Below are 27,358 nucleotides of genomic sequence, written 5' to 3' on the forward strand. Positions count from 1 at the left end.
ACTTTTTTATGTTTTCTGTGTCCTTATGCTTATACATGTGCATCTGGTGTAACAGGCACTTCTTTCACTTTTTTGAATTTGCTTTCTTGGGGAGGAATTTTTCTTGAAGATGTATCTCTGGAGTTAGTTGTATAGGACACTTTGGCTTTGTTTCTGAATGAGTGCTGTAGTCATATCTGTGTGATTTCTTCAGTGCTAAACAACATCAGTGTTATCTATCATTTCCTCTGTTGCTTATAGTCAGATTATTAGTGGAGGCTGTGGGGAAATTGTGTTGGGGACAGGGATGTCAGATGGGCAAGTCGTCAGGCCCCAGTGATGGGCTGAGCATGCCTGTCCTTGCACCCCAGTGAAGCAGATGCTGACACTGATGTTATCAGGACCAGGCAGGTCAATTTTTGTATCTCCAGGTGGCTTGCCTTATTTATTCCTAGGAATGTATCAGAGCTTCTGAAAGTCCTTATTACCAAAAACATTTCGTTCCCCAGCCTTTATTCCCAAGACTTTTGTTAGTTTATTGTTTGTTCCAACTGTTATCTATTTTCTCAGGCAGCAGTGAGCAAGTCATTTGCCTTTAAATGTTTTCAACGAATGTTTTTGGTAGTCACTTCAGCAGGGGGAAAGTAAAGTGAACTAAAGGCAAGTCTTTCAGATTGTCTTCCATGGAGCTACCAGACACAACCAAAATCTTTTGAGAAAAAGCCCATTCTGTTGTAGCTGGTTCCACTGGTATCTATACTTAGAATGTAAGATGTCTTCTTCAAGGCTAGGAAATGCCTTCAAGCTAGAAAATGAAATATGAGATCAAGGTAATTTAAAATTTCAAAATATTTCTTTTCTTATACAGATTCAATTATTTTTTCTTTATCAAGTATTTCCCTGGGTGTTGCGAGCATTTAGTTAGTTTCCATAGTTCAGAAAAACTGACTGTGACATGTTTTTTTTTTTGTTTTTTTTTTGTCAGTTTGTTAGTTTCTTTTGTGGACACATGAGGTTTTGAAATTCTTATTGTGCCATTTTCACTCTAACTAAAGAGCTTTAATGAGCATTTTTGCCAAAATATTCTTTCAGCCTGAATTATTCCTATTTTGAGCACAGCAGTATTTGACATTTTAAACTATGGAAAGCCATTGCTATGAATGGAAATGTATCCCCAGAAAATGTTTTATGTTGAAGTACTAAGCCCAAATGTGACTACATATGGAGATAGGAATTTTAGGATATATTTCAGATTAAATTAGATTGTAATAATGGGGTCCTAATGTGATAGGATTGGTAGCCTTATAAAAAAGAAAAAGATGTGTTTCTTTCTTTCTCTCTCTCTCTCTCTCTCTCTCTCTCTCTCTCTATCTCTGTCTCTATCTCTTTCTCCATCTACATGCACATACAAAAGAACATGTGGGGACACAATGAGAAGGCAGCTGTATGCAAGCCAGGAAGAAAGTTCTCACCAAAAATCAAACTTGACAAACCTTGATCTTAGAGTTCAGTCCTCTAGAACTGTGAGAAAATAAATTACTGTTGTTTAAACCACATAGTCTATGCTATTTTATTATGGTAACATGAGAAGACTATGACAACCACCAATTGCTGAACTCAATTGCTTTCTGCTTATACTCTCAAACTAGGCAATTCTTGCCTGTGTGCATCCCCTTTTTGACACACCTTGCTAATTGCTAAATGCAACAAATAACAATCAATACACACTACCATTTTATTATTTGATCTCTTCTCCTTGCAATTCAGGCTTAGTAGGTATTTGGTTTGCCCTTCAAATTGTCATGGATGATAAATTCATCCAGTATTTGCTACCGTACAACTTGGGCATCCATAGCTCTAGTTTCCAGTGTCAGCATCCTCACTTCATATAAATTGACCACCAAGGTAAAACTAGACAGTGTAGGGTTATTATTATTATTATTGTTATTGTTAGTGAATTCCACTTCAAAATGCCAATTTCTGTATTGATTAGTATAGTGTTAGCTGTTGTTATAGATACACTTCAACATTTCTGCAACTTAAGACAACAAAAGTTTATTTTCATTCATCTAACAGTACAAGTGAGTATTCCCAGAAAGAAGGTAAGTTTTCTCCAACTGGTAACTCAGAGAAAACAGAATCTCTTTCTTGTGCATGTTGCTGGGATCTGAGAGACCTCTTCCAAGAAAGAGAAGTGGAGAAGACATAGACTTCATAAAATCCATGTTTCAGAAGTGATACTTACTTCTTATCCAATAGGTGTAAGGCCTAGGATGCATGATAACCTTAGGCGTCCATAAAAAAGTTGTTATTTTAATTTTTTCTTTCAATTTTTTAAGAAATAGAAGACAAAGTGAACATAATAATAATAAACATATAATAGTGAATTAATCCTAAATTATATTCACTTTTATACCAATGTAGTCATAACATACATTTTTATGTAGGAAGAGGCCCAGGAAGTCAGAATATCTTGGGATCTTGAAAATTGCAATGTGGCCCTGGTGATATTTCACTCTTACCTTGTTGGCAGGAACTGTATTACTTTCTGATAGCTGCTATAAAAAATTATCACAGATATAATGGATTAAAACAACAGAATTTTATTTTTTATGGCTCTGGAGGCCAGAAATCCAAAGTAGCTTTCCTGGGCCAAAATCAAGATATCAGCAGAGCTATGATGTCTTTGGAGGCTCTAGGAAGGAATCTGCTTCCTTGCCTTTTCCAAGTTTTGGTACTGCATGCCCTGTATTCTTTGACTTATGGCCCCTTCTTCCATCTTCAAAGTCAACAAAGAGGGACAACTTAACTACCTCTTTTCTTATTTGGATAACCCTGATTTCTTTCTCTTGCCTGATGGCTCTCACTAGGACTTCCAGTACTGTGTTGAACAGGAGGGGTGAGAGTGGGTATCCTGGCCTTGTTCCAGTCCTTAGGGGGAATGCTTCCAGCTTCTGCCCATTGAGGAAAATGTTGGCTGTGGTTTGCTGTAGATGACTCTTACTGTTTTGAGGAATGTTCCTTCTATGCTTATGTGCTCAAGGATTTTTATCAAGAAGGTATGCTGGATTTTGTCAAATGCTTTTTCTGCATCTAATGATATAATCATGCAGTTCATGGTTTTACAACTGTTGAAGTGTTGAATTATGTTTATGATCTCGTGAGTGTTGAACTAACCCTGCATTCCAGGAATAAAACCCACCTAGTTGTGGTGGATCCTCCTTGAGCTATGTTGTTGGATCTGATTTACTAGAATCTTATTCAAAATTTTTGCATCTATGTTCATAAAGGAGATTGGCCTGTAATTCTCTTTCCTTGTTGGGTTTTTGTCAAGTGTTGGTATCAGTATGATGGTGGGCTTCTTAAAATGAATTTGGAAGCATTCCATCTTTCTCAATTGACTGGAATACTTTATTTATTTATTTTGTTTTAAAGATGTGGAGTATAATTCAAAGTTAGGTATACAAGTGATCATCGTACAGGTAAAGTTTGGGCTTCCCTTTGGTCCCCACTTCACCTGATTTGAGATCAGGTACACTTACAAATGTTATGTGCCTCCCTCCCCTGGCAGTTTCCCACTTCTGCCAATCACTTTCTTATAGTAATATGATAAATGTTCAGGGTCTACTTATGAATGAGAACATGTGGTACTCCTTGGTTGGATTGAGAGCCTAGAATACTTTCAGTAAGATTGGTATCAGCTCCTCCTTGTATGTCTTGTAAAATTCAGCAGGAAAACCATCTGGTTCGGAGCTTTTTTTTTCTGGAGGGTAGATTCCTTATGACTGGGTTGATTTCCAGGATTATTATTTGTCTGCTTAGAGTTTCAATTTCTTCCTGTTTCAAACTTGGGGGTTGTGTGACATCAAAAAGTCCTCCATTTCCTTTAGGTTTTCAAGTTGATTTGTATGTAGGTGTTTAGAGTAAGCTCTGATAATCTTTTGAATTTCTTTAGAGTCAGTTGTGATTTTTCCTTTGTCATTTACACCTGTGTTTAATTGGACTCTCTAAGAAAAGAGGAAGTAAAGTTAGCCCTCTTTGCTGACTTTGAAGATGGAAGAAGGGGGTCATAAGTCAAAGAATCTGGCCAAGGGTTCATTAATCTAATCTATCCTTTTAAAGAATCAGATTGATTTCTTGTTGATTCTTTCTATGATATGTATTCTATAACCTTCAATTGTGACTTTATCATAGTGATCTGGATTTTTCTACTGAAATTAGGATTTAGGTGACCTTGCCTTTCCCGTTCCTTTAGATGTGATTTTAGGCTGTTTACTTATGATCTTTCTGTTTTTTAAAAAAACATGGAACCAACCATGTTGCGCATCGAAGCTGGACTGGATTTAAAAAAATGTGGTACATATACACAATGGAATATTATGCAGCTATAAAGAATAACAAATATATGAACTTTGCAGCAACCTGAATGGATTTGGATTCGATCATACTCAGTGATTTATCACAGAAACAAAGAACAGAGTTCCATATATTCTCACTCATAAGCGGGCTATGAACAACTATACTGCTATAAGAAAGCAATTGGCAATAATGGGAAACTGTTGATGGGGGGGTGGGATTGGCAGTTGAGGGCAATTGCTAGGGGAGGGAGGGGCATACCTCATTAACAGGGGTACCTGCATGATAAATGTTTGTATACCTAATCCTGAATTGTATCCCACATCTTTACAATAAAAATAAAAAAATAAAAAAAATTAAAAATGGAAAGGCTGGGAGGTATTCTTTCCTGATCTGGTGGGGGTTTGGCTATAAGTTGTGGGCAGTAGGCACCAACTGAATTCAATTTGCAGGTGAGCTTCCCCAGCCTGCTGGCAGGCTTTGCTGGTAGAAGACACACTCTTGGTGGCTGTCTGAGCACAGGTTTAATGTATGCGTGCAATGCTATGAATTTTCCTCTTAGCACTGATTTCATGGCAATGCAGAAATTCTGATAAGGCATGTTTTTGTTTTTGTTTGTTTACAGGAATCTTTACTTCTGTCTTGATTTTCATGTTGACCCAGTAGTCATTCAGCAGCGTGTTGTTTAGTGTCTATGTCTTTGTGTGCTTTGAGAGGACTCTTGTTGGTGGAGATACTTAATTTCATTCCACTGTGACCTGAGAAGATGCATGGTATTATTCTGAACATTTGAAATTTGTTCACACTTGATTTATGTCCAAGAATGTGGTTGATATTGGAGTGTGTTCCATGTGCTGATGAGTAGAATGTATACTCCGTAGATGTTGGGTGGAGTGTTCTGAAGGTGTCTATTAAATCCATTTTATTGAGCGCTGAGTTAAAGTTTGAGATTACCTTTTTGGTTTTTTGCCTTGGTGATCTATCTAGTGTAGTGTTTAGGCCTTCAACTATTGTTGTGGGACTGTCAATGTCCTCTTTTAGTTTACTTAGTAGTTGTTGTATAAAACCTGGTGCTCTGTGCATGTGTTTTTAGGAAGAATATTTCTTGCTGGTGGATTGAGCCTTTTATCACTATGTAGTGTTCTTCTGTGTCCTATTTAAGTTTTGATGGTTTGAAATATGTTTTGTCTAATATCAGAGTAGCTACCCCTGCTCTCTTCTATTCCCCATTTGCCTGAAAGATTATTTTCCACCCTTAACATTGAGCCCATGGGTGTCTTTTGCAGTGAGATGAGTTTTCTGAAGGCAGAAAATTGTTGGATCAACCTTCTTTATTCAATTTATCACTCTATGCCTCTTTAGTGGCACATTCAATCTATTCACATTCAAGTTAATTGCTGAAATTTGAGAGCTTATCCCTGTCATAGGGTTCTTGGGAGTTGCTTTACTTCTTTTTCACTTTTGTATATATGTGTTTGTGAGTTCTCTGTATGTTCTGTTAGCTCTGTGCATGTCTGTACTTTTGTGAAGGGTATGACCTTTGTTTGCTTGATTTATTTATCTACTTATTTATTTATTTTACTGCATCAACACCTCTGTAAGCATCTCCTGAAGGCTAGTCTGGAGGCAGCATATTCTGTTAGGGATTGGATATCTGGCAAGAATTTTAATTTTCCATCACTGATGAAGTTTAACTTATCAGGGTAAAAAATTATTGCCTGAAATTACTTATCTTTCAGAATGTTTAGAATGGGACTCCGGTTTCTTCTGGCTTATAGTGTTTCTGCAGATAAGGCTGGAGGCATTTTGACGGGTATTCCCCAGTAGGTGATCTGACCTTTCTCTCTTGCTGTTTTTAGGATTTTTTCCTTTCCACTTTGTGCGAGTAGATTGCTATGTGGCTTGGGGATGGTCTTTTCATGTGATACCTTACAAGGGTTCTCTGAATCTCTTGTACTTGAATGATAGCCTCTCTAGCAAGATGTGGCATGTTTTCCTGGATGACCTCACGGAATGCTTGCTCCATGGTGTTTTCAGTGTCCCTTTCTGCTTCAGGGATACCAAACAGGCATAGTTTTGTCTTCTTGACATAGTCTCACATCTTTTGGAGGATTTGCTCATTCTTTTAGAGCACTTAAGTTTTTTAATTTTATTTTATTTTAAAGGTGTGGGGTATAATTTAGGATTATGTATATAAGTGGAAATCATACAGGAAAAGTTCAGGCCTCCTTTCTATCCCCACTTTGCCTGATTTGAGATCAGGTACCCTTACTGATGTTATGTGCAGTCCTCTATCCTGGCAGTATCCCATTACTGCCGACCGCTTTCTTAGAAAATTATGGTAAATGTTCAGAGTAGAGAGAATTTATGGTACTGAGTTCTTTGTTTCTGTGATAGATCACTGAGTATGATAGACTCTAAATCCATTTGCTGCAAAGTCCTTCTTTATGACTGCATAATATTCCATTGTGTATATGTACTACATCTTTTTTATCCAGTCCAGTTTCAATAGGCAGCATGATTGGTTCCATGTTTTTGCTGTTGTGAATAGTGTTGCAATAAACATGAGTGCCCAGCATCTTTTTTGTAGAATGATTTGAGTTTCTCCCAGGTTTATTCTCAGAAGGGGAATTGCTTGGTCATATGGAAGATCAATTTCTAGTTCTTTTAGAAATTGCCACGACTTTCCATATAAGTTGAACTAGTTTGCATTCCCACCAGCAAGTTAGAAGTGTTCCTTTTTCTCCGCATCCTCACCAACATCTGTTGTTGTTTGTCTTATTAGTGATGGCCATTCTTACTAGGGTTAGGTGGTATCTCAAAGTGGTTTGATTTGCATTTCTCTGATGATTAGGAAGTTGCTGAGGTATTTTATTTTTTTGTTGGCTATTGTGAATTGGATTGTGCTTTTTCTTTGGTTGTCTACCTGCTTGTTGGTGTATAAGAATGCGATGGTCTTTTCCACATTTATTTTGTACCCTGAGATTTTGCCAAAGTCCTTTATTAGTGCAAGGAGGTTTTTGACAGATCCTCTTGGATTTTTGAGGTATAGAATCATATCATCAGCAAAGAGGGATAACTTAACTTGTTCTTTTCCTATTTGGATGCCCCTGATTTCCTTACTATAGCTAGGACTTCCAATATAATGTTGACCAGGAGGGATGAGAGTGGGCAGCCTTGTCTTGCTCCTATTTTCAGGAGAAATGCTTCCAGTTTCTGTCCATTTAGCAGTATGTTGACTGTGGGTTTATCATAGATGGTGCTTACTATTTTGAAGTATATTCCTTCTATGCCTAGGTGTTTGAGGGTTTTTATCAAGGAGGCATGCTGGATTTTATCAAAACCTTTTTATGCATCTAATGATGTGGTTCTTTCTTGTTTTTACATTTGTTTATGTATTTAATTACATTTATGGTCTTGTGGATGTTGAACCAGCCCTGCATCCCAGGGATGGAGCTTACTTGATCATAGTGGATGACTTTTTAGATGTGTTGTTGGATCTGATTTGCTAGAATCTTGTTGAGAATTTTGCATCTATGTTCATTAGAAATATTGGCCTGAGGCTGAGGTGAGTGGATGGCCTGAGCCTGCGGGTTCGAGACCCGCCTGGGCAGCGAGACCTCATCTCTATAATAAATCAAAAAATCAGCTGGGCATGGTAGCGCATGCCTGTAATTCCAGCTACTCGGAAGGCTGAGGCGGAAGGATCACCGGAGTCCAGCAGGTTGAGGCTGCGGTGGCCGGGAGCGGCCACTGCACTCCAGTCTGGGCAACAGAGTGAGACTCCAACTCAAAAAAAAAAAAAAAAGAAAAGAAATATTGGCCTGTAGTTTTCTTATTTTGTTAGACCTTTACCCAATTTGGGTATCTGTGTGATGTTAGCTTTATAAAATGATTTGTGGAGAATTCCATCTTTCTCAATAGCCTGAAATACTTTCAATAGGAACGGTATCAGTTTCTCCTTGTATGTTTTGTAGAATTCCACTGGAAAGTCATCTGGTCCAGGGTTTTTTTGTTTTTTTGATTTTCGTGGGTTTTTTTGTAGGTAGTTTTCTTATGATGGAGTCTATTTCCTGGGTTGTTATTGGGCTATTTAATGTTTCAGTGTCTTCTTGTTTCAACCTTGGGTGGTTATGTGTTGCCAGAAAGTCCTCTATTTCATTTAGGTTATCAAGTTCATTTCCATACAGGTGCACAAAGTAGTCTCTGATAATCTTTTGTATTTCTTCAGGGTGAGTTGTGATTTGATCTTTTGCATTTCTGATTGTGTTTATTTGTACTTTTACTTGGTTCTTCTTGCTACAGGTCCACCAATCTTGTTTATTAATAAAAGAACTAGATTTTGTTTTGTTGATTTTTTTTCTATGATATTTTTGTCTTCTATGTCCCTTATTTGAGTTTTTGCTTTGGTGATCAGGATTCTTCTGCTAAAGTTAGGGTGTTGGTGGTCTTGTTTTTCCAGCTCCTTTAGGTGAGTTGTTAGGCTGTTAACTTGTGTTCTTTCAATTTTGTTGTTGTGTGTTCTTACATATAAAAATTTCCATCTTAGAAATGATTTCATGACATCCCAGAGGTTTTGGTAAGATGTTTCTTCATTTTCATTTGCTTTGAGGAATCTTTTACTTTCCTTGATTTCTGTGCTGATTCAGTAATCATACAATAGCATGCTGTTTAGTGTCCATGTCTTTGTGGGTTTGGAGAGAATTCTGCTGGTGTTGATATTTATTTTAATTCCACTGTGGTCTGAGAAGGTGCATGGCAGTATTTTGATCTTATGTAATTTGTTTATGCTTGATTTATAAAGCAACCTAGTAATTGCTTTATAAATGCTGGTTCTTCTGTGTTGGGTGCATATATGTTTAGGATGGATGTTTCTTTTTGAAGGATTGAATCTTTTATCATTATGTAGTGTCTGTTTGTATATATTTTAATTTTTACAGTTTAAAGATTGTTTTGTCTGATATTAAGATTGCAACTCCGGCCCTCTTTTGTGAACCATTCACCTGGAAATTCATTTTCCATACTCCAACTTTGGGTCAGTGTGTGTCCTTTGTGGTGAGATGAGTTTCCTTGATGCAGTAAATTATTGGGTCATGGTTTTTTATCCATTTTCGCATTCTGTGCTTTTTCAGGGGTGCATTTAGTCCATTCGAATTCAGGTTGATACTTGAAATGTGATTCTTTATCCCCATCATGAGGATCTTATAAGGTTTTTTCTTTGTTCGTTTATTTTCTTTTAAATTTTGGGTTGATGTATGTGTGTGTTTTATTTTTTATTTTTTTTATTTTTTGAGTTGGAGTCTCACTGTGTTGCCCAGACTGTAGTGCAGTGACCACTCCCGGCCTTGACCTTCTGGGCTCCAGTGTTCCTTCCACCTCAGCCTTCTGAGTAGCTGGAACTACACCCGGCTGATTTTTTGATTTATTGTAGAGATGAGGTCTCGCCAAGTTGCCCAGGTAGGTCTTGAACCCACAGGCTCAGGCAATTCACTCACCTCAGCCTCCCAAGGTGCAGGATTACAGGTTGAACCACTGAGTCCAGCTTGTGTGTGTTTTCAAGTTTACACTTGTGGTATATTCTCTGTTGATTCTGTGTTCTACTGTTTTCTTGGGAAGTGCATAGTCATTCTTTTTTTTTTTTCTTTCCTCTGTGCTTAATACCTTTTTAAGCATCTCCTGTAGAGCTTGCCTGGAACCTGCATAATCTTTTATGGATTGGATGTCTGGGAAAAATTTTAATTCTCCATTGCTGTGAAACTGAGCTTTGCTGTGTAGGAAATTCTTGGTTGAAATTGTTTATCTTTGAGAACTTTGAATATTGGACTTCAGTCCCATCTAGCATGTAGTATTTCTGCTGATAGATCTGCTACTATTCTGATTTATTTTCCCCAGTAGGTAGTCTGGCCTTTCTTTCTTGCTGTCTTTAGGATTTTTTCTTTTGTGCCTACTTTGTGTAGGTGAATTACTATATGTCTAGGAGTTGGTCTTCTCATTTGATGTCTTGTGGGGGTTCTCTGATTATCTTGTGCTTGGCTGGTCATGTGTCTAGTGAGATGGGGAATGTTTCCTTGGATAACCTCCTGGAACTTGCTCCAAGGTGTTCTTCCTCTCCCTTTCTTCTTCGATTGGGGTACCGATCAGGCATAGGTTCAGCCTCTTTTTTGTTGTTGTTGTTGGAGTCTCACTCTGTTGCCAGGCTGGAGTGCAGTGGCATGCTCATGGTCACCCCAGTGTCAACACGCTGGGCTCTGGTGATACTTCTGCCTCCATCTTCCAAGTAGTGGGAACTACAGGCACGTGCTACCACACCCTGCTATTTTATTTATTTATTTATTGTAGAGATGAGATCTCGCCAACCTGTCTGGGCTGTTCTTGAATCTGTGGGTTGAGGTAATCCACTTGCCTCTGACTCCCAAAGTGCTGGGAATGCAGGCTGAGCCATGAATCCTTACCAAGGTTCAGCCTCTTGATATAATTTCATGTCTCTTGCAGGTTTTGTTCTTTCTTTCTGAGTTTTCTCTTTCTGTTTTTTACAGATCAGGTTAATTCCATGTTTTGGTCTTCAAGTTCTGAGATTCTTTCTTCTGCTTGATTAATTCTGCTTTCCATGCTTGTCATCTTGTTATCTATTGCCTGAATGAAACTTTTTATGATCAAAATCTCTGTTGCATGTTCTTTCAGTGTTATATCTTGTCTTTCTTGATTGTTGTTGTTCTCTTTGTATCCATTAACTAATCCCTGTTGTATTCTGGCGCCAATCATTCATGACTTCCATTGTTTGGGCTCAGAGGTCTGATTTTTCAGGTATTGTTTCTTTGTTGCACTGGGAACTGCCTGTGTTCTCCCATTGATTTCTCCTCATTTGTGACCAATCTCTTTCTTTTCTCTTTAGTTCTGTTATTCAGTGGCTGTAGGAGAGGCTTACACTTCTGATATTTGCTCATCCCTCTATTCTTCCCTTATCAGGGCTCTGAATTTGTTTCATTTTGAAACAGGGCTGTGCATGGGAAGCTCTGCTGTCTCTTGTAGTTTTGGGAGTCGAATAAGGTGGAGGATGGAGAGCTAGAATTCAGAAACTACCCGCAAATCACAATGTTCACTGATTGTGGTATGGGTTCCCTGAGACCCACTCCCCACCACCTCTCTATATGATGATGCAATGGGTATGTGTGTTTACTCCTGAGTCCAAGATACAGTAACACCAATGAGAGGACAAATCAAAGTAGAATGAAATAAGATGGACAAAGATTTTTAAAAATTAAACTCAGTATAACAAAAGCAAAAATTGAAGCAAGAAGCAATTACACACACTCTCACACACAAACAAAAATCAAAACAAATTTGAAAAATAACAAAGGAAAGCAATAAAAGTGAAAAAAGAAAGTACACCAAATATACCCTCCCACACACATGCCCAACCCAAAATGAAAGAAGAGGAAAAAAAGAACAAAGTAATTCAACTTGAACCCTTTCACATGCATTCACTCATACATTTAACTAAAAAAAGAAAAGAACAAAGAAAAACAAAGAAACAAAAAAAATTGAAAAATGAACACATTCATATACATACATAAACAGAAAACAAAAAATGAAAGAAGAAAGAAAAACAAGCAAAAGAGGAAAGAAATAAAAAAAGGTGGGGTGAAATGCAGATTGAACCCTCACATATACATTCATACACAAAGGAAAAAAATCAATTAAAAACAAAGGGGACAAAAATGACCTGCTTTCTTGTGGCAGGTTCTGTAATTGTTCCTTTCAACTGCTCACAGGTGAGCTCCTCTGCTGCCTCTTGTGGAGCTGTGGCCTTATTCACAATCTCCCCAGTGTCTGGCCAGGGAAAGAGGAAGAGGCAGTGGGGGTGAGTAGGGCTTCAGTCGTCCCCTCCCACACTCATATGATCAAGGGGATCCCCTCCAGTGATTGTCTTTCCCCAGGTACTGGTGGGGGGGTACCCCAGCCAGGCTTATCCGAAGTAGAGTCCTGCTATCATGGCTGACATCCAGGCTCCACCTGGGTTCCTCCTTCTCAGTCATGTCCCAGCTGTGTGGGTCTTACATTCAAATTATTGCCAGGGAGGGGAGGTTGCCCTGGATCTGCCCTGGACTCACCGCTGAACTCTTCTGAGGTCTTCTTTGTCCTTTTCTGGGTGCCAGCCAACTTCAATCTACAGGTGAGATTTCCCAGTCTGAAAGTCAGCCACTGAGCTCTGCTGGTGGAAGGTGTGCTCTGAGTGACTGTCCAAGTGTGAGTTTGTTCCCCATTCCACTTGGGCTCTGAATGCCCACTACTGTGCCCTGATCAGGACTCCTTCCACGTGGAACCAGTGACTCATATGTGGCTGTGGAGGGTGGGAACCAATCCAAAGCATGTTAGGATCACTCACCCCTCTCAGGGCAGAGCTTTGGCTCCTGTGCAAGCCTGACACATGATGGGGTTGAGGTGCCTGGATTCCAGCATCTGCCATCACTTTCTGTTCTCTATGTGTTCAAAGAAACCTTTGCTGGGTGCAGGGTGTTTCACCCATCCAAAATTGTTCAGGGTGTCTCCATCTGTCAGTGGTTGGGTCCCTTCTCTCTGCCTCACCTGGCAAGGAAGGCAACGGTCTGCTGCTCTGTGGGGGCCATCTTGGACCTCCTGCTCATGTATTTTTAAATATAGAGATAGCAACATGTGAGCAAATACATTATTAAAATAGATTGTGTTTAGTGCTACAATAGTAGATGTGAGGGAGAAGAACCTGTGAGTATAGGGATAAGAAATTTACTAAGTCTGCTTGGGGGAATCAGGGACTGCTTCACCAGAGAGGTTATATTTAAACTTTTTCTTTCTTAAGGTTTAAAAGTTTCAAGCCAACAGAGAAGTACTGAGAATAATATAACAACACCCAGATGCCAATAACACTGAACTAAAAAAGTTTATTTAATTTTTGTACTCCTTTTGAAGTAAATAAAAATGAAATGAACAATTTTAACTATCTTGAATTCCTTTTTATTCTCTTGTTTCATCTCATCATCACCTTTCTTCATGCAGAAGTAAGCATTAACATAAAATTGATGCACATAATTCCAATTCATATTTACTTTATGTATTTGTATTCATGCATTGTTTAAGTATTGTTTTTAAATTTATTATTTAGATAGAATTGGTAAATAAAACTATTTATATTTATGGTATACAATGTAATGTTTTCACTTATATATACATTGTGAAATGACTGCAAGTAAGCCTATTAACATATTAATCACCTCACACAATTATCTTTTCTGTAGTGACAACATTTAATATCTCTTCTTAACAATATTCAAGTATACAATACATTATTCTTAGCTATAGTCACTCTGTGGTACAATAGGTATAATTGTTTAGGTATTGTTTTGTGACTTTTAAAGTGATGCAAATGGTGTCATACTTTGTCCTGTTCTTAAACTTGGCTTTTATTGAGTAACATTATTTTTTGAAATTTTAAAGACATGTTTAGATATGTAGTTATAATTTATCAATTATGATACTTAAACAATAGTCCAGACTATGAACATACTACAATTTAGTTGTCCATTTCCATATTGATAGATATTTTGGTTAATTGATATTGTCCCTTATTGCATCATTGCTGTGAAGTTCCTGGCACATGTCACTAAATACACACTTGCAAGTGTTTCTCCAAGACAGTTGTTCTCAACCTAGTCTATACATTTTAATAACATGAAAAACTTTTAAAAAATACATAGGCATTTGTAATTTCACGTAGATGGAGTAGTCCATGGTAGGTCAATACTCCTATACAGAAAAAATAGAAAATGCAGATAAATTACTAAAATCTAGTATTAAAGACATCTGAAAACTGCAGAAGTAATGAGAACTAAAGGGAAAAGAATTGCAGAGAGAATAAAATCCTCCCAAGCTGTATTGAGGATCTGCAGTTTCTTTTTCTGTTTTCTCAGAAAGATTTTGCCAATTCTGACTGAGGGCAGCATCTGGGAAGTTATTAAGCCAAGTGATCCTTTGGTGGTCACAGTAAAACAGAGTGATAAATTTGAAGATAAATGTGAAGACCTGAGGGGACCCAAACATACAACGAGAACCTAGCTCAAGACATTTGTTGATTTCCAAAGTTGCAAAAGGAGTAAGGTTAAAGAGTTAAGTAGAAAAAGAAGTAGCTAAGAGGACAAGTGGCAGGATTTGCAGAACTTAGCTTTCCCAGGGGAAACTTGCCAATCAGAATACACATAGATGCTGACAATCCAGATTTAGGTTCAAAAAGAGGGATGTTTATAGAAGCTAATTATATGCATACTCTATGATTCAGCGATTCCATCCTTTATTTTTTATCCATCAGTAAGGCATACATTCATTCACCAGGAGACCTGTATAAGAATGTTCGAAGAGACAATATTTAAAATAGCCCATGAACTGGAAATTGCCTAAATGTCCATCAACATTAAAATGAATAGATGAAACAGAATCTTCATACAACAACATTCCATATGAGGAGAGAACCAAATAAACCTTTGGATTTATATATTAAAAATTGTGTATTTATTCTTATATATTTAAATGTCAGTCACTTTCAAAGTACTTTCCATTTGATCCAATACACATACTGAGATACTTTTTTCACTGCTAAAAACAGTTTTTGAACTCATCAATTTTGATGACCTTTAATGCTTCTGCCGTTTTTTTGTTTCACCTCTTCCACAGTGGCAAAACATTTTCCTTTGAGGACTTTTTCACATGGAGAAACAAAAAAAAGTTGCTTGGGGGGAGATGGGGTGAATAGGGAGGGTGTGGCATGGGGGTCATGCCATTTTTGGTAAAAAACTGCTGAATACTGAACATTGAGCATGGTGTGCGCAGATACACTCATAAATCGCCTATATGGAATGGGCAAGCACATTGAAAGAATCTTTAAAAAAATTCACTGAAGCCAAATGCAACCTCTAACAACGATTTCTAAAACACTTACCTAGATGGGGAAGTCTATACTACAAGATGCTCACCCTCCAAAAAATAATTTCTGTTTTTTGAAGGGTTCCTCGTCATACAACAATAAGACTGAAAAATCTGTAACTACAATCAACCATCTAGTGCTGAGTGGAAAACAGAACAAAGCAAAAAACCAGACACCAAAGATTATAAGCCAAATTTCATTTATATAAATATTTAAAAACCATGTAAAAGTAATTTGTGGTGTTAGGAGTTAGGATAGTTGCTACTCTTGGGAGGTTACAAAGCATAAGATGGCACTAAAGTGGCTTCTGGGGTGCAGATAATGTGCTCTTTCTTGATCCTGGTGCTGATTACATGGAAACATTTACTTTGTTAAAGTTCATTGAGATATATATTACATATATAGGTCATTTATATATTATGACTTATAAAGTAAAACAAACTAAAAAACAACAACAAATAATCACATGTGCACAGGCCTCACCTCCAAATATATGGCTTTAATTAATCCTATGTTGAGTTCAACTACCACCAAATCTCATAGTTTTTTGGGGGGCAATATTTTTCTCCCTCAGCACTGTTTTTCTAATTTTTGCCCATTTTCCTCTTGGATTATGTACTGCTTTCATGTTTTTGTAGGCATTTATTATATCACTAATCATGTGCCTGGTATACCTATTGCGAATATCTTGTCTATGATTATGTTTTCACTTTAAGATATGTTTTTGTCAATCAGAAGGTTTTATTCTTGAGATAAAATTTTTGAATATGCTTCTGTATGTGTTTTTCTTTTTGCTATTGTTTCAAAACTCCTCATTTCATAAGATATCGTATGCTTTAAATATTTTTAAAGTTTACTTTTTCATTCGAGTCTCCAATTCATCATGAATTTATTCTATTACATGGCAAAAGGTAAAGTTCTCATAATTTTTTTCTACATGGTAAGTCCATTGTCTCACTGCCAATGATAATTGCTGGGGATTGAGGTCATTGTAAGGGTTCTTTTGTGTAGGCAAAATCTTGCTTGGCTTGAATTTCTCGCCAGTGCCAAAGAAAGAATTACATTGGATTTCTTATCAGTTTTTCCAAATGTGGGGCACAAGGGAAAGAGGCAGAGATAAGGCTATAAGACTTAAAAGATGTCAAACAACAAACAATAGTTAGATTCTTTATTACACTACTTAGTCGGGGGTAATCGACTCCAATCATCAGAAGAAGGGAGAGATGCTGTTACACAGTAGGAGCAAGCAGAATATATTTGACACCCAAGTGATCCACGTGGGGGCTCAATTTTGATGAGAAACGATCATATAGAATAACTTTGGCCAAAGAAAAGTATTTCTCATGGATATGGTTTTCAGTCATTTCATCAGTTGAGCTCTGAAGCCCAGTCAAGGGGAAGAATAATCTAGAATGTATAGTGCAGGAGAGATAAAGAGTATTACTTGTGGCATTGAACCCAGCTGCAGCAGCAGAGGCTGTAGGTCACTCTTATCAAACATTTTATTCTAAGCCTCCTCCAGAAAGAAAGATTCACCAGAATCTTAGAGAAGATGTTTTCCAGACTTATATAAAAAAGTGGATTTCAGCAAACAAGGAGTTGACCATATTGGACATGAAAGTATGCCATATAGACTTCTCTTCAAGGAGGGACTTGTTCTAGATGCTAAGTATCCTGTAAGCACACAGTCTTCAGCTTTTTGTTCCTTCAAGGACTATTTTAGTTTCAGAGATGTCTTGCACTATATCCTACCCTTTTATTTTGCACTTTTTCTGGTGAGCTCATATTCCATGATTTATCAAAGTAGATATTTTACAACTCTAATGGCCATTTTAGCTCAAAATTTCCTTGCACGTTCAGCCAAGGCTATTGTTATTTGGGCCTGCATTTCAGCTTGATTTCTAACTCTGCCCAATTTTGCTTCCTTTCCTTCCCTTCTACAGGCATTAATCCCAAGGACACTCTCTAATAAACAGACTGTATAATAAACTCTGTTTCAGGATCGACTTCCTGGTGAATTAGACTTGCTATAAATTTCTGTATAAGTTTGAGAAAGGCTAGTGTTATAGACGCAATATATGTGTACTCCAATATTCATATGCTGCAGTGCTAGCCCCAAACTGACTGTGTTTGGAGTAAGGTAATAATTAAGATTGGATGAGATCATAAGAATAGAGCTCTGATTTGATAGAATTAATGTCCCTATAAGAAGAGACACAAGAGAGCTCTCTCTCTCTCTCTAATTTATATATATGTTTGTATGTATGTACAGACACACACACACACACACAAAGGAAAGGCCATGGGAAAACATAGTGAGAAGGTGGCTGTCTGCAAGTCAGAAAGATATCCCTCACCAGAAACAGAATTTGCCAACACCTTGATATGCATTAAATAACAACTCACCATTTCCTCTTCCCCACAATCTTTAGCAATCACCACTCAACTCAATGCTTCTATAAGCATTTAAACCAATTTAAATACCTCATATAAGTGGAATTATACAACATTTGTACTTCTGTGATTGGTTTATTTTATTAGCTTAATATCTCTAAGGCTCATCCGTGTTGTTACAAGTGGCAGGATTTCCTTCTTTAAGGTTGAATAATACTGAATTATATTTACATACCACATGTTCTTCATTCATCCATCAGTGGGCATTTAGATTATTCCTACATCTGGGCTACTGTGAATAATGCTGCAATGAACATGGGTGGGTGTGCAAATGTCTTTTCAAGATTCTGATTTCAATTCTTTTGGATAAATATCCGGAAGTAGGATTGCTGGATCACATGGTAGTTTTATTTTAACTTTTTGAGGAACTTTCTTACTGCATTTTTCATAATAGTTATGCTCACAAAGGGCATTTGTCTGTATTATTGTTGTTGAATTGGTGTTTTTGTCAAGGAAGTGGGGGGGAGTAGAGACCGGAAATTTCGATTCTGCCATCTTGCTGCTGTCATCCCCTGTATTAGTTTTATCATTATATTTATATATTATTAGTGACCTTGTATTCCTAACTTATTTTAGTGCTCAATTCTTTCTGCATTTAACCTGAGGATACTCATCAGTGGTGCTTACAGCTGTTGAGTTTACCCCCAGTTAAAAAAAGAGACTTACAAAATATAGTAATTTTCTTCCTCTTCTTTTATTATTATTATTATTATTATTTAGTAATTCTCATTAGGGTTAGAGACTAGTTCTCTTTAGAAATAACTCCAAAAACGTTTTTATATTCTATTTTTACATTGAAAACCAGTCAGATTTGCTTCAGCCTCAAAGAGCATGTTCATGTAAAATTACTTTTTTTTCTAAACAGGTAAAAGGTTAAAGATCTATCCTAAAAAGATACACATAGATTTCACTAAGCTGTGAAAGAGTTTTTCATCTGTTTGTGGTCAAACTGAGTCATAAGTAAATTCACAATTCAGCTTTTAAAAGGTAGATAAAGAGTGGAGGAAGTACCCAATTATTGTAATGCCCTGGTTGGTAGATGTTGCATGTTGCTTACATGCATATTTCACTGAAGAGAATTTTCTTACATAGCCATACCTAATTGCAAGGGGGGCTAAAACATGCAGCATTATCGGGGAAGCCATGTGTAATTCTATCACAATGTAGAAAAAAATAACATTGGTGAATTTCATGTAATCCATACCATTACACTCTTGTATCTGGTTCCCCAATACGTTTTCTTTCTTTTGTTCTGAGAACTTATCCATATATTTTCTTGGTTTTTTTGCATAGACAAATTTGTTTCCACCTTTTCCCTCCATCTTTCATAATGTTTTTTTTTTCATCTTGCTGCCTTGACTAAGATCTCCAAAATAATGTTAAATAAAAGCTGTGATATATATAATCCTTGTCTTGCTCCCAATTTAATTGGAATTCTGCTAATTTTTTCCCTATTCGTTGTGATATTTGCCCTAGGTATTCTATGGGCAACCCTTATGAGGTTAAGGAAGTTATGCTCTATTCCTAGTTTATTAGAATGAGCTGAGACTTGTAAGATGAATAGTGATAACCCTCCATAATCTGACCACAGGAATGAATGAATGGATAAAGTTTAGTCTCTAAGGAGATACATGACTTACTTGAGATATAGTGTCTTTCTAATCCCTGTCTTTCCTCTGGAGATATTGATATTCCCTCCAGAACAAGCTCTTATTCAACTTGTTTAACCCAGGAAGTAGTTATAAAGGGATTCATATTACATTTACTCTGGTTTCTGGAGCTAAAGACTCAGCTAGAAAACAGAAACCTGCATATTAAAAGACCCACATTGCATTCCTTCCTGGTTTGGATACCAGCCCAATGTCTGATGTTGACCGACATGATAAAAACAACTAATATGTACAGGGTTTTTTTTAATCAAACTCTGTGATCAGTATACTATATGCTTTGCAACACTAAGTGTTTGCAAAATTCAGATGACATGGATATTATTTGTGTTCCCATTTGATAGATGAGCAAAATAAGGTGTAGGGTTTAAGCGCTTTGCTCAAGATCACAAAACAGTGCCAACAGCATATCTAGGATTGTAATGCAACTTTAGTGAAACAGAATTCCATATTAACAACATGTTTTCTGTACAAGTCACCATCTATCCCTCTCTGGGCTTCCAATTTCTTTCTTTCTTTTTGTTTTAATTTTAGAATCATGTTGGGATTTGTTACATAGGTATATTGCTTGAAAGTGAGATTTAGGCTTCTAATGAGCTGACCAGCCCCTCTAGTGGTGGGCACGGTACCCAATGTGGGGATTTGTATCCCTCATTCCCCCTCCCTCTCTCATTTATCAGTGCCCAATGTCTGTTGCTCCCATCCTCATGTCTGTGTCCAATTTCTTACTCATAAAACCAAAGTGTGAATTCTAACAGGAATAAGTAAACCTCCATGCAAGTGGGTCTAACTAATAAGAAAAAATAGAATGTCGCAGTGCATGTACTTTAAAAAAAATTATTTTACTTTAAAGATGTGGGCTACAATACCGGATTAATCATACAGGTAAAGTTTGGGCCTGCCTTTGGTCCCCACTTTGCCTGGTTTGAGATTGGGTACCCTTATTGATGTTGTGTGTCTCCCCCATCCCCACATGGCTTCCTTAACAGTTTGTGGCTACTATCAATCCCTTTCATATAGTATTATGGTAAATGTTCAGGGTACATTTATGAGTGATAACATGTGGTACTCAGTTCTTTGTTTCTGTGATAAATCACTGAGTATTATAGACTGTAAATTCATCCAAACTGCTGTAAAGTTCATAATTTTGTTCTTCTTTATGGCTGTCTAATATTTCATTGCGTATGTGTACCACATTTTAAAAATTCATTCCAGTTTCGATGGGAAGCACAGTTGGTTCCTTGTTTTTGTTATTTTAAATAGTTCTGTAATAAACATGCGTGTGCATGTATCTTTATTGTGCATGTACTTTTCTAAACATACGTATTTATATTCACCTGGAAGTACAACATCTGCAACAGCACTTATGCATTTGCTACATTATTCCAGTTACTGAAGGGTTTCCACCTTAGGGCTAGAATAGCAGATGCTACCATTCACTGTGCTATTTAAACTGGGCTTTGAATATATATTGCCTGAGATAAAATCTAGTCTGGTGAGTAGAGGTGGGTTGGAATGCACAGGCAGGGAGAGGTTGTAGAAGTATCTGAGAATACAAAAATACCAATCTTCAGTGAAGCAGAGACAAAAAGAAAGACTAACCAGGAGATTCCTACTTGAAAAAGTGGGACAGGGATGCAATATATGGAAAGGAGTGTGATTTGAATACAGAAAAAGAAGGACTATGAAATACAATGTGAATGGATCTTTATTTTTCTACTCTCAGCTTATGAATTAGCAAGATGGAAATTTCTTGGTAGAGCGAGCTCATACAGAGGAGTTCATCTCTCTCTTTTTCTATTGTCCCATTCTTATTTGGTCACAAAAACTAGATCCCTAGCAGTAAGCTGGAACTCAGCCCTGTAGTGGGAGCACCTTTATTCAACCCACCAATGACAATATTGGTAATACCACAGAGAATCCTTCTGATGGGGTAAGGGGAAGGAGGTTGAGAAGTTCACATATAAGACACTGCATCTTTATTGTTTTATATCCATTGATATTGTTATTGGACTATTAGTATATGAGGAACTAACCTGCATTTCAACTATTTTTCAGAGGGCAGAGAAGGGGGAATTTGCCAGCTCAGTCAAATTTCTTAGAGCTAGCTAATTGATGAGAATTTTGACTAAGAAAAAATATACTAACATAGAGCTTTCCCTTAGTTTGGATAATAAGTCACTCATTGACTATCTGAATGTTTGGCCACAGAATTGGCCTCCTCCATAACCAATGCAGTTCTGCCAGGATCCAATCTCTACCAATGCACAAGGGAAGGTAAGTTCAAGCTCACATCAATCACATAAAGCTTTCTTATTTATTTATTTTCCATTGTAATATGCACATGCAATTAACCAATGGCCTCTTTCCCAACTACACTTCTGTTGGGTTCACAACTTTTCCTAGGAAGAGTATGCTCCTGGTGCTTTTCTCCAAAATCATTAGCATGAATGGTCTATCAAACTGTATAATAGGGTGAAGGAGAGTTTTTTCAGGCTGATTCAAGAGTTTGACTTCAGGGACAGCTACAACTTCGGTTCCCTTTTCACCAATGTGCAGCACAGCTTTGTGGGCAGCCTGTGGGGGATGGGAGAATAAACACTGCTGGTCCCCTGAAGAAATAGGAACAGCCTTTAGGAGGGTTTGGAAGTAAAAAAGGAAAGTTGAGGCTACTCCCTTGCCATACTATGGTGATGGTGCTTGAATATGAAGGCTACTTGGCTAAGTGTAGTTAATGAATCTCTGGTAATTTTGGTACTAGCTGTTAGGAAAGCATGTCCTCCTCCATGGCCTTCCGTCTCCAAGTGTCACCTCTTAAGCACTCCTTCCCACCTCCTCCAGAACTGTATCTCATCAGGGTCACTTCTGATCATTAAGTTATTCTATTAGAGTAATTTTAATACATAAAGGTCAGGGATGAAAGGAACTAATAATTGTATTACTTATTTGGGGTAATTATAAGGACTCTGAAGTGATTATGTCCTAGGATGAATCACATCATCTTTCTAGGCATCAGATTTCTCAATGGTACAATAAGAGAACAAAATTAATTGACCTTCAATGACCCTTTTAGCTTATGCATTCAAGGACTCTAATCTACCAACTTACATTGGAAAGTTTCAGACCACTGTCCTCTGTGAATCCAGAAAAATCAGCATTTTCAGCATAAGCATCCTGGATGCCCATCTTCAGAAGGGTAACTCCAAGATCATATGTAGCAGAAATGGAAAACTTTGGAACAAACAAGTCAACCCACCTGTGGGAAAGAGGAAGAGGACACATGGTGATCACCACATCAAGCTCATAATTCCCTCTTCCTATCTCTCTCATCATGGTATTATACTGAACTCTCTTCTCCCTTGTATATTGACAACCATTGCTGTGTAGATTAATACATGGCACCAAAGCACACATGTTCCTCTGGAAAAAATGCACTCTAATTCAGGAGTGTTGGGTCGTATCACTGGAAGTAGAAAGATATAACTCCATTATAATCAAAAGAAGACATCTCTTGGGTGATCTCCAAGGTTGGAAAGCCAGTTGCATGAAAGTCAATGGATAGCACACAGGAACTTTATGATTTTCCATCTTGTACTCCCAATACAGAATGGCTGCCCACCCACCTTTTAACAATGAAATCCAGTCTGTCCCCTAAGCTCTATTTGGTCTCTAAGAAGTCATTGGTTTACTAGCAGGCTCACTTTGAAGAGTTCATTTTATACTTCAAGGACTGACTTCCTTGTTTGAAAAATGTCAATATCACTACATCATTTAGAGGTTTGTTGATGTGCTTAGATGAAATGAAGCGTGTAAAGTGCCCAACAAAGGGCCTGATACATGTGTGTTCTTGGCATATTCTAGTGATCATCACACAAGTGTTAGGTGTTTCAGGGTAATTCTTCTGCTTCTGGGTTTCTGCTGAACTTGGTCTCACTTGTACTATTATGGCCCACCCTTCACCCCTCACATCCTCTGAGTTTACCCCTTCTTCAGTAAGCGGTTCCACTTCTTCAGTGTTTTAGATGACATCACTGCTTCCACCCACTCCAAGTGTCCCTCTCTGGGAAGGACAAAGAGTGCCAGAGCGCTTTTGCTATAGTCCATTTGCAGCACTGTGCAGTTCAGTTCCATATCCACCAGGTGATAGTATTGTTCCATCTGGTGCATCATGGGCACTTGCACTGTAGTAGTCTTGTCCACTAAGAAGCTGGAACTGTCTAATGTCTCGGATGGATCAAAAGGACTTGCCCACTGGGCTTAAAATACAAAGAGAAAAGAGGTGTTTGTTTTAAATCAGTATTAGTACCAACAAGAAATTTTTATTAGTCATCTCATTTGGTAATTAAGACTACCACAGATTTAAGTACCTACAGTCAACCAGTTTTACAAGTAACTGAGGATCAGGAAGAGAAAGTCATTTGACATGGTCTCCCAGCTAATAGATGGTCTCCCAGCTAGCAGGTGGCAGAGCCAGGAATCACACCCAGGGCTGTTGGACTCCATAGTCTATGTTCAAGACTACTATAAGACTACTATGCTTACGCTAAATGCACAGGTCCCACTTTCTTCTTCCATAAAAAGATATAATAACAGCCAACACACAGGGTGGAATGAGACAACAGATCTGTTCTGCCATTTTAGCCATCTGTATGTGTGTGGTTTGTGGTCAACAATTGTTCATTCTTCCAACAAATGTGGATGACAGGTGCTGTAGAGCCAGGAGGAATCGTTTGAGCACAGCACCTTCAGAAAAGAGTCACATGACACCTGTTGTTACAAACACCAGCTTTAGAATCAGACAGACCTGGTTGGGAATACCAGCTCTGAAGCTTATTTGCTGTGTAAACCTGGACCTGTGTGGGGATTGTATGAAACAGTGTGTTTAAACCACACATGCAGCAAAGTGCTTGTTACACTGTGAGTGAATAATACATGATAAAAATATGTAACATGCCTAAGTGTGCACAGCAAGTGAAGATCACAACAGGGTTTAAATACAAATATGTCTATCTGCCAAGTGCAAGCTTGTCCCACCTCACCAAATCTTTTGGAAATTATCATTCTTTAGCCAAATATGAGCAAGGTGTTCATACCATTGTCACCCACCTCTCTGAAAGTGCGCTCTCCCTAGAAATTTCCTGGGCTTATTCACAGAGCTGTGTGTCCTTCCTGGAAGATCCAATACTATTCACAGCTATGTCCAGTGGAGTAGATCACTGCAGTAGGAGGGACACCTACTGATGCCAGTAATAAAAGACCATGAGCTCCCCCCAGTGCTCCACCAAAATATCTAAACCCTAGACTTGAAATTGACATCTTAGAGCCTTACCTTTAAAGTGAATATAGTTCACCAGGACCATGATGGTGTTTGGTTTGAGGTCTTGGATTAGGCCTACAACTTTTCCTTTGGTTTGCTTCTCTACATGATTGTTAATCTCATGCTTGGCTGCAGAAACATTGGAGAAGTCAGTAGCCAAGACTTCAGTCTCATAGAGGGTCTTGATATCATCCATGAACTTAGCCAGTGGTTTTAGTTGCTTCCCAATGAAAAGGGCATTTTCCATCTGCAATTCTAGTTCTTTCTTAGGAAAATTCAGTGAACATATCAGGTACTGGAAGCCATGCTGGATCTCTGCCATTGGCGTGTCTGTGAAATTGAACCCCAAGACTTCCAGGATCTGAGTTTGGGTTCTGGAGCAGGCCCCAAAGGAAAGCATGGCCAAAGCTGCAGAAATGCTCACAGGGGAAAAGAAGATATTCCGATCTGGGGTCTCCACAGTGAACCTCCGGTACAGGTTGAATGCAAAGTCAGCATTGATGGATGACATCTTATAGAGAGTGGCATTTTGTTGGGGTAAATGGCAGGTGGTTACTTTGCTTTCAGAGATGCTAGATGGCACACAATGGATTGTAGCATGAAACTCAAGTACCAAAATAACCAGATAGAGGGCTGTTGACATTTTGGTAGGATGGAAATCTATAAGAAATTATGTGAGAGAACCATTGGGGGACCTTAGTTGAATGAAACACTCTCTGAGCCAGAAACAAATAACAATACTCTCATTGATTAATATAACAATAGTAAATATTTGATGATGTACTGCTCACCAAGGGCTGGGTGGAGGTTTCTCTCCTCTGAAAAATTGGTGATGCAACTAATGTGGGCCGGGAGTATGAGAAGTGACTTGCCAGCACCACAGAAATAATGCCATGAACTCTCATTCAGACATAATGTGACATTATGAACATGCTGTGAATAAATTAAATTTATGAAAATTGAATAACTTTGTATTTGAACTAGAGACAACCTTTTGGAGAGGGAGGAATCCTTAGGCAAAACTAGTACTCCTCTGCTTACATTATTCCTTATAGATTAGAACTTTGAATTTTAAAAAATAATTTGACATTTTCTTAAGATAAAATTGATGGGATGAGATGAGAGGACACCCGCACTTTCTTTGTCTAAAAGACAAAATAAAAATTAATTGTACAATATATGAGTAGTTAGAATGGATGGGTAGTGGTTTATGGAGCCATGTACATGATCCTGAGCTGAAATTCATGTATTTTTGCAATTTATGGAAGCCACGGGAGAATTTTTGAACAATAGGAAAATGAAACTATAATTTTCTGTTTTAGACCTCCTTCATTATCCATCTTACTAAAATCTAAAGAGTCATTTATAAGTTGTAAATCATCTTAACACTATTATCTTTATATTCATTTATGTTACTCTTAATTATTAGAAAGAAAGCCAGAAGGTATGGTGTAAGGCTCTCTGAACCTGGAAAAGTGCAAGGCAATGGAGTAAGGGGATCAGCTATAAAACCCCAAAGAACATAGACATGAGAGTTCAGAAGGAAGAGATCTGTGGAGTCAGAAAAGTACTCCTTTCTCAGCCCTCCATCTTTTCCCGGAGTGATCTCATCCCAGGCATTTAACTATTGAAAACTATACCTCTCTAGTTCAGACTGCTCTCCTGAGTTCTTAGCCATTTATCCAGTTGCCTGATGGATATAGCAAGATGATCCATACAGATCTCAGTCTCAAGAAGGAATATGAAAGTTTCCAGATGTAAACACATCATCTTCGTACCCCTCAAGCTTGCTCCTTTATCTTCGTTCCACAATTCAGTCTGTCACATCACTGTCTATGGAGAACCCCCTGACAGAATCCTGTTAGTCATCCTGGGGGCTTCTCTCATTCTCCTTTCCCAAGTCTAATGAATCTTTATGTACTATGAATACTAACTCCTGAATAACTCTCAAAACTTCTCTCTTGTCATTTCTACTGCCACTGCCTTAGTTCATGGCCTCAACTATTGTGTCAGATCCTAGCAGGACACACTGCTTCCTATTTCCTCCATCTCTATCTCCCTTTTCTACCACCCTATCCAAACTCCATATTATCACCAAAGTCTTCTTTTTTTTTTTTAAAGTCACCGAGGCTACTAGATGGTCAATCATCAGATGACCACACTTAGACCTTGGCCTTTGAAGCTAGGAATTTGGTTTATCTGGGACTCTGACTTGCTGATAGAGATGTTCAAAGTTCCCCAAAAGAAAAAAAAGTACTTACAGCAAATGTCCAAGAAGCCACTTGTATCTCTCAGAAAGCAACACCTTTCCATTTTTATAACATGTCTTGTATTGCAAAACTAGAGTACTTTTAGTTACAAATTAACTCCAATATTAACCCTGGGATGGTATTTTCAAAGCTGATGCACAAAGCCAAGGCCAAGAGGAGCAAAACAAAAAAATGATAAGGTTTGAACTTTGAGTGATTGTTTTAGAGTCCAGATTCTTCATCTAGCCCAGAAGAGAAAAAAGATTGACACTGCTGGAGGGGTTCAGTTCCATGCTAGGAAAAGTGCTTTTTTAGCAGATAGAATTTAGGCTGTAGACAAAAATGCAAAGGGACAGCAGGAAAAAGTTCTCATCGTTAGGCCAGA

The 27,358-nt window shown here is 37.9% G+C and overlaps 1 protein-coding gene across 1 annotated transcript; it reads right to left on the reverse strand.

The window, feature by feature from the left end:
- Positions 1-21,488: 21,488 nt before the first annotated feature.
- On the reverse strand, positions 21,489-27,009 carry SERPINA7 (serpin family A member 7). The gene is made up of 5 exons (XM_008062619.1): positions 26,986-27,009; positions 24,737-25,384; positions 23,390-23,663; positions 22,516-22,663; positions 21,489-21,984 (listed from the first exon to the last, which is right to left on the reverse strand). The coding sequence occupies exons 2-5, from the start codon at positions 25,365-25,367 to the stop codon at positions 21,781-21,783; spliced, it is 1,257 nt and encodes a 418-aa protein (XP_008060810.1). The 5' UTR covers positions 25,368-25,384; positions 26,986-27,009; the 3' UTR covers positions 21,489-21,780.
- Between the last annotated feature and the right edge of the window lie 349 nt (positions 27,010-27,358).

The sequence above is a fragment of the Carlito syrichta genome, unplaced genomic scaffold (assembly GCF_000164805.1).
Source record: "Carlito syrichta isolate Samal-C Ts95f unplaced genomic scaffold, Tarsius_syrichta-2.0.1 Scaffold96890, whole genome shotgun sequence".
NCBI classification, from domain to species: domain Eukaryota; kingdom Metazoa; phylum Chordata; class Mammalia; order Primates; family Tarsiidae; genus Carlito; species Carlito syrichta.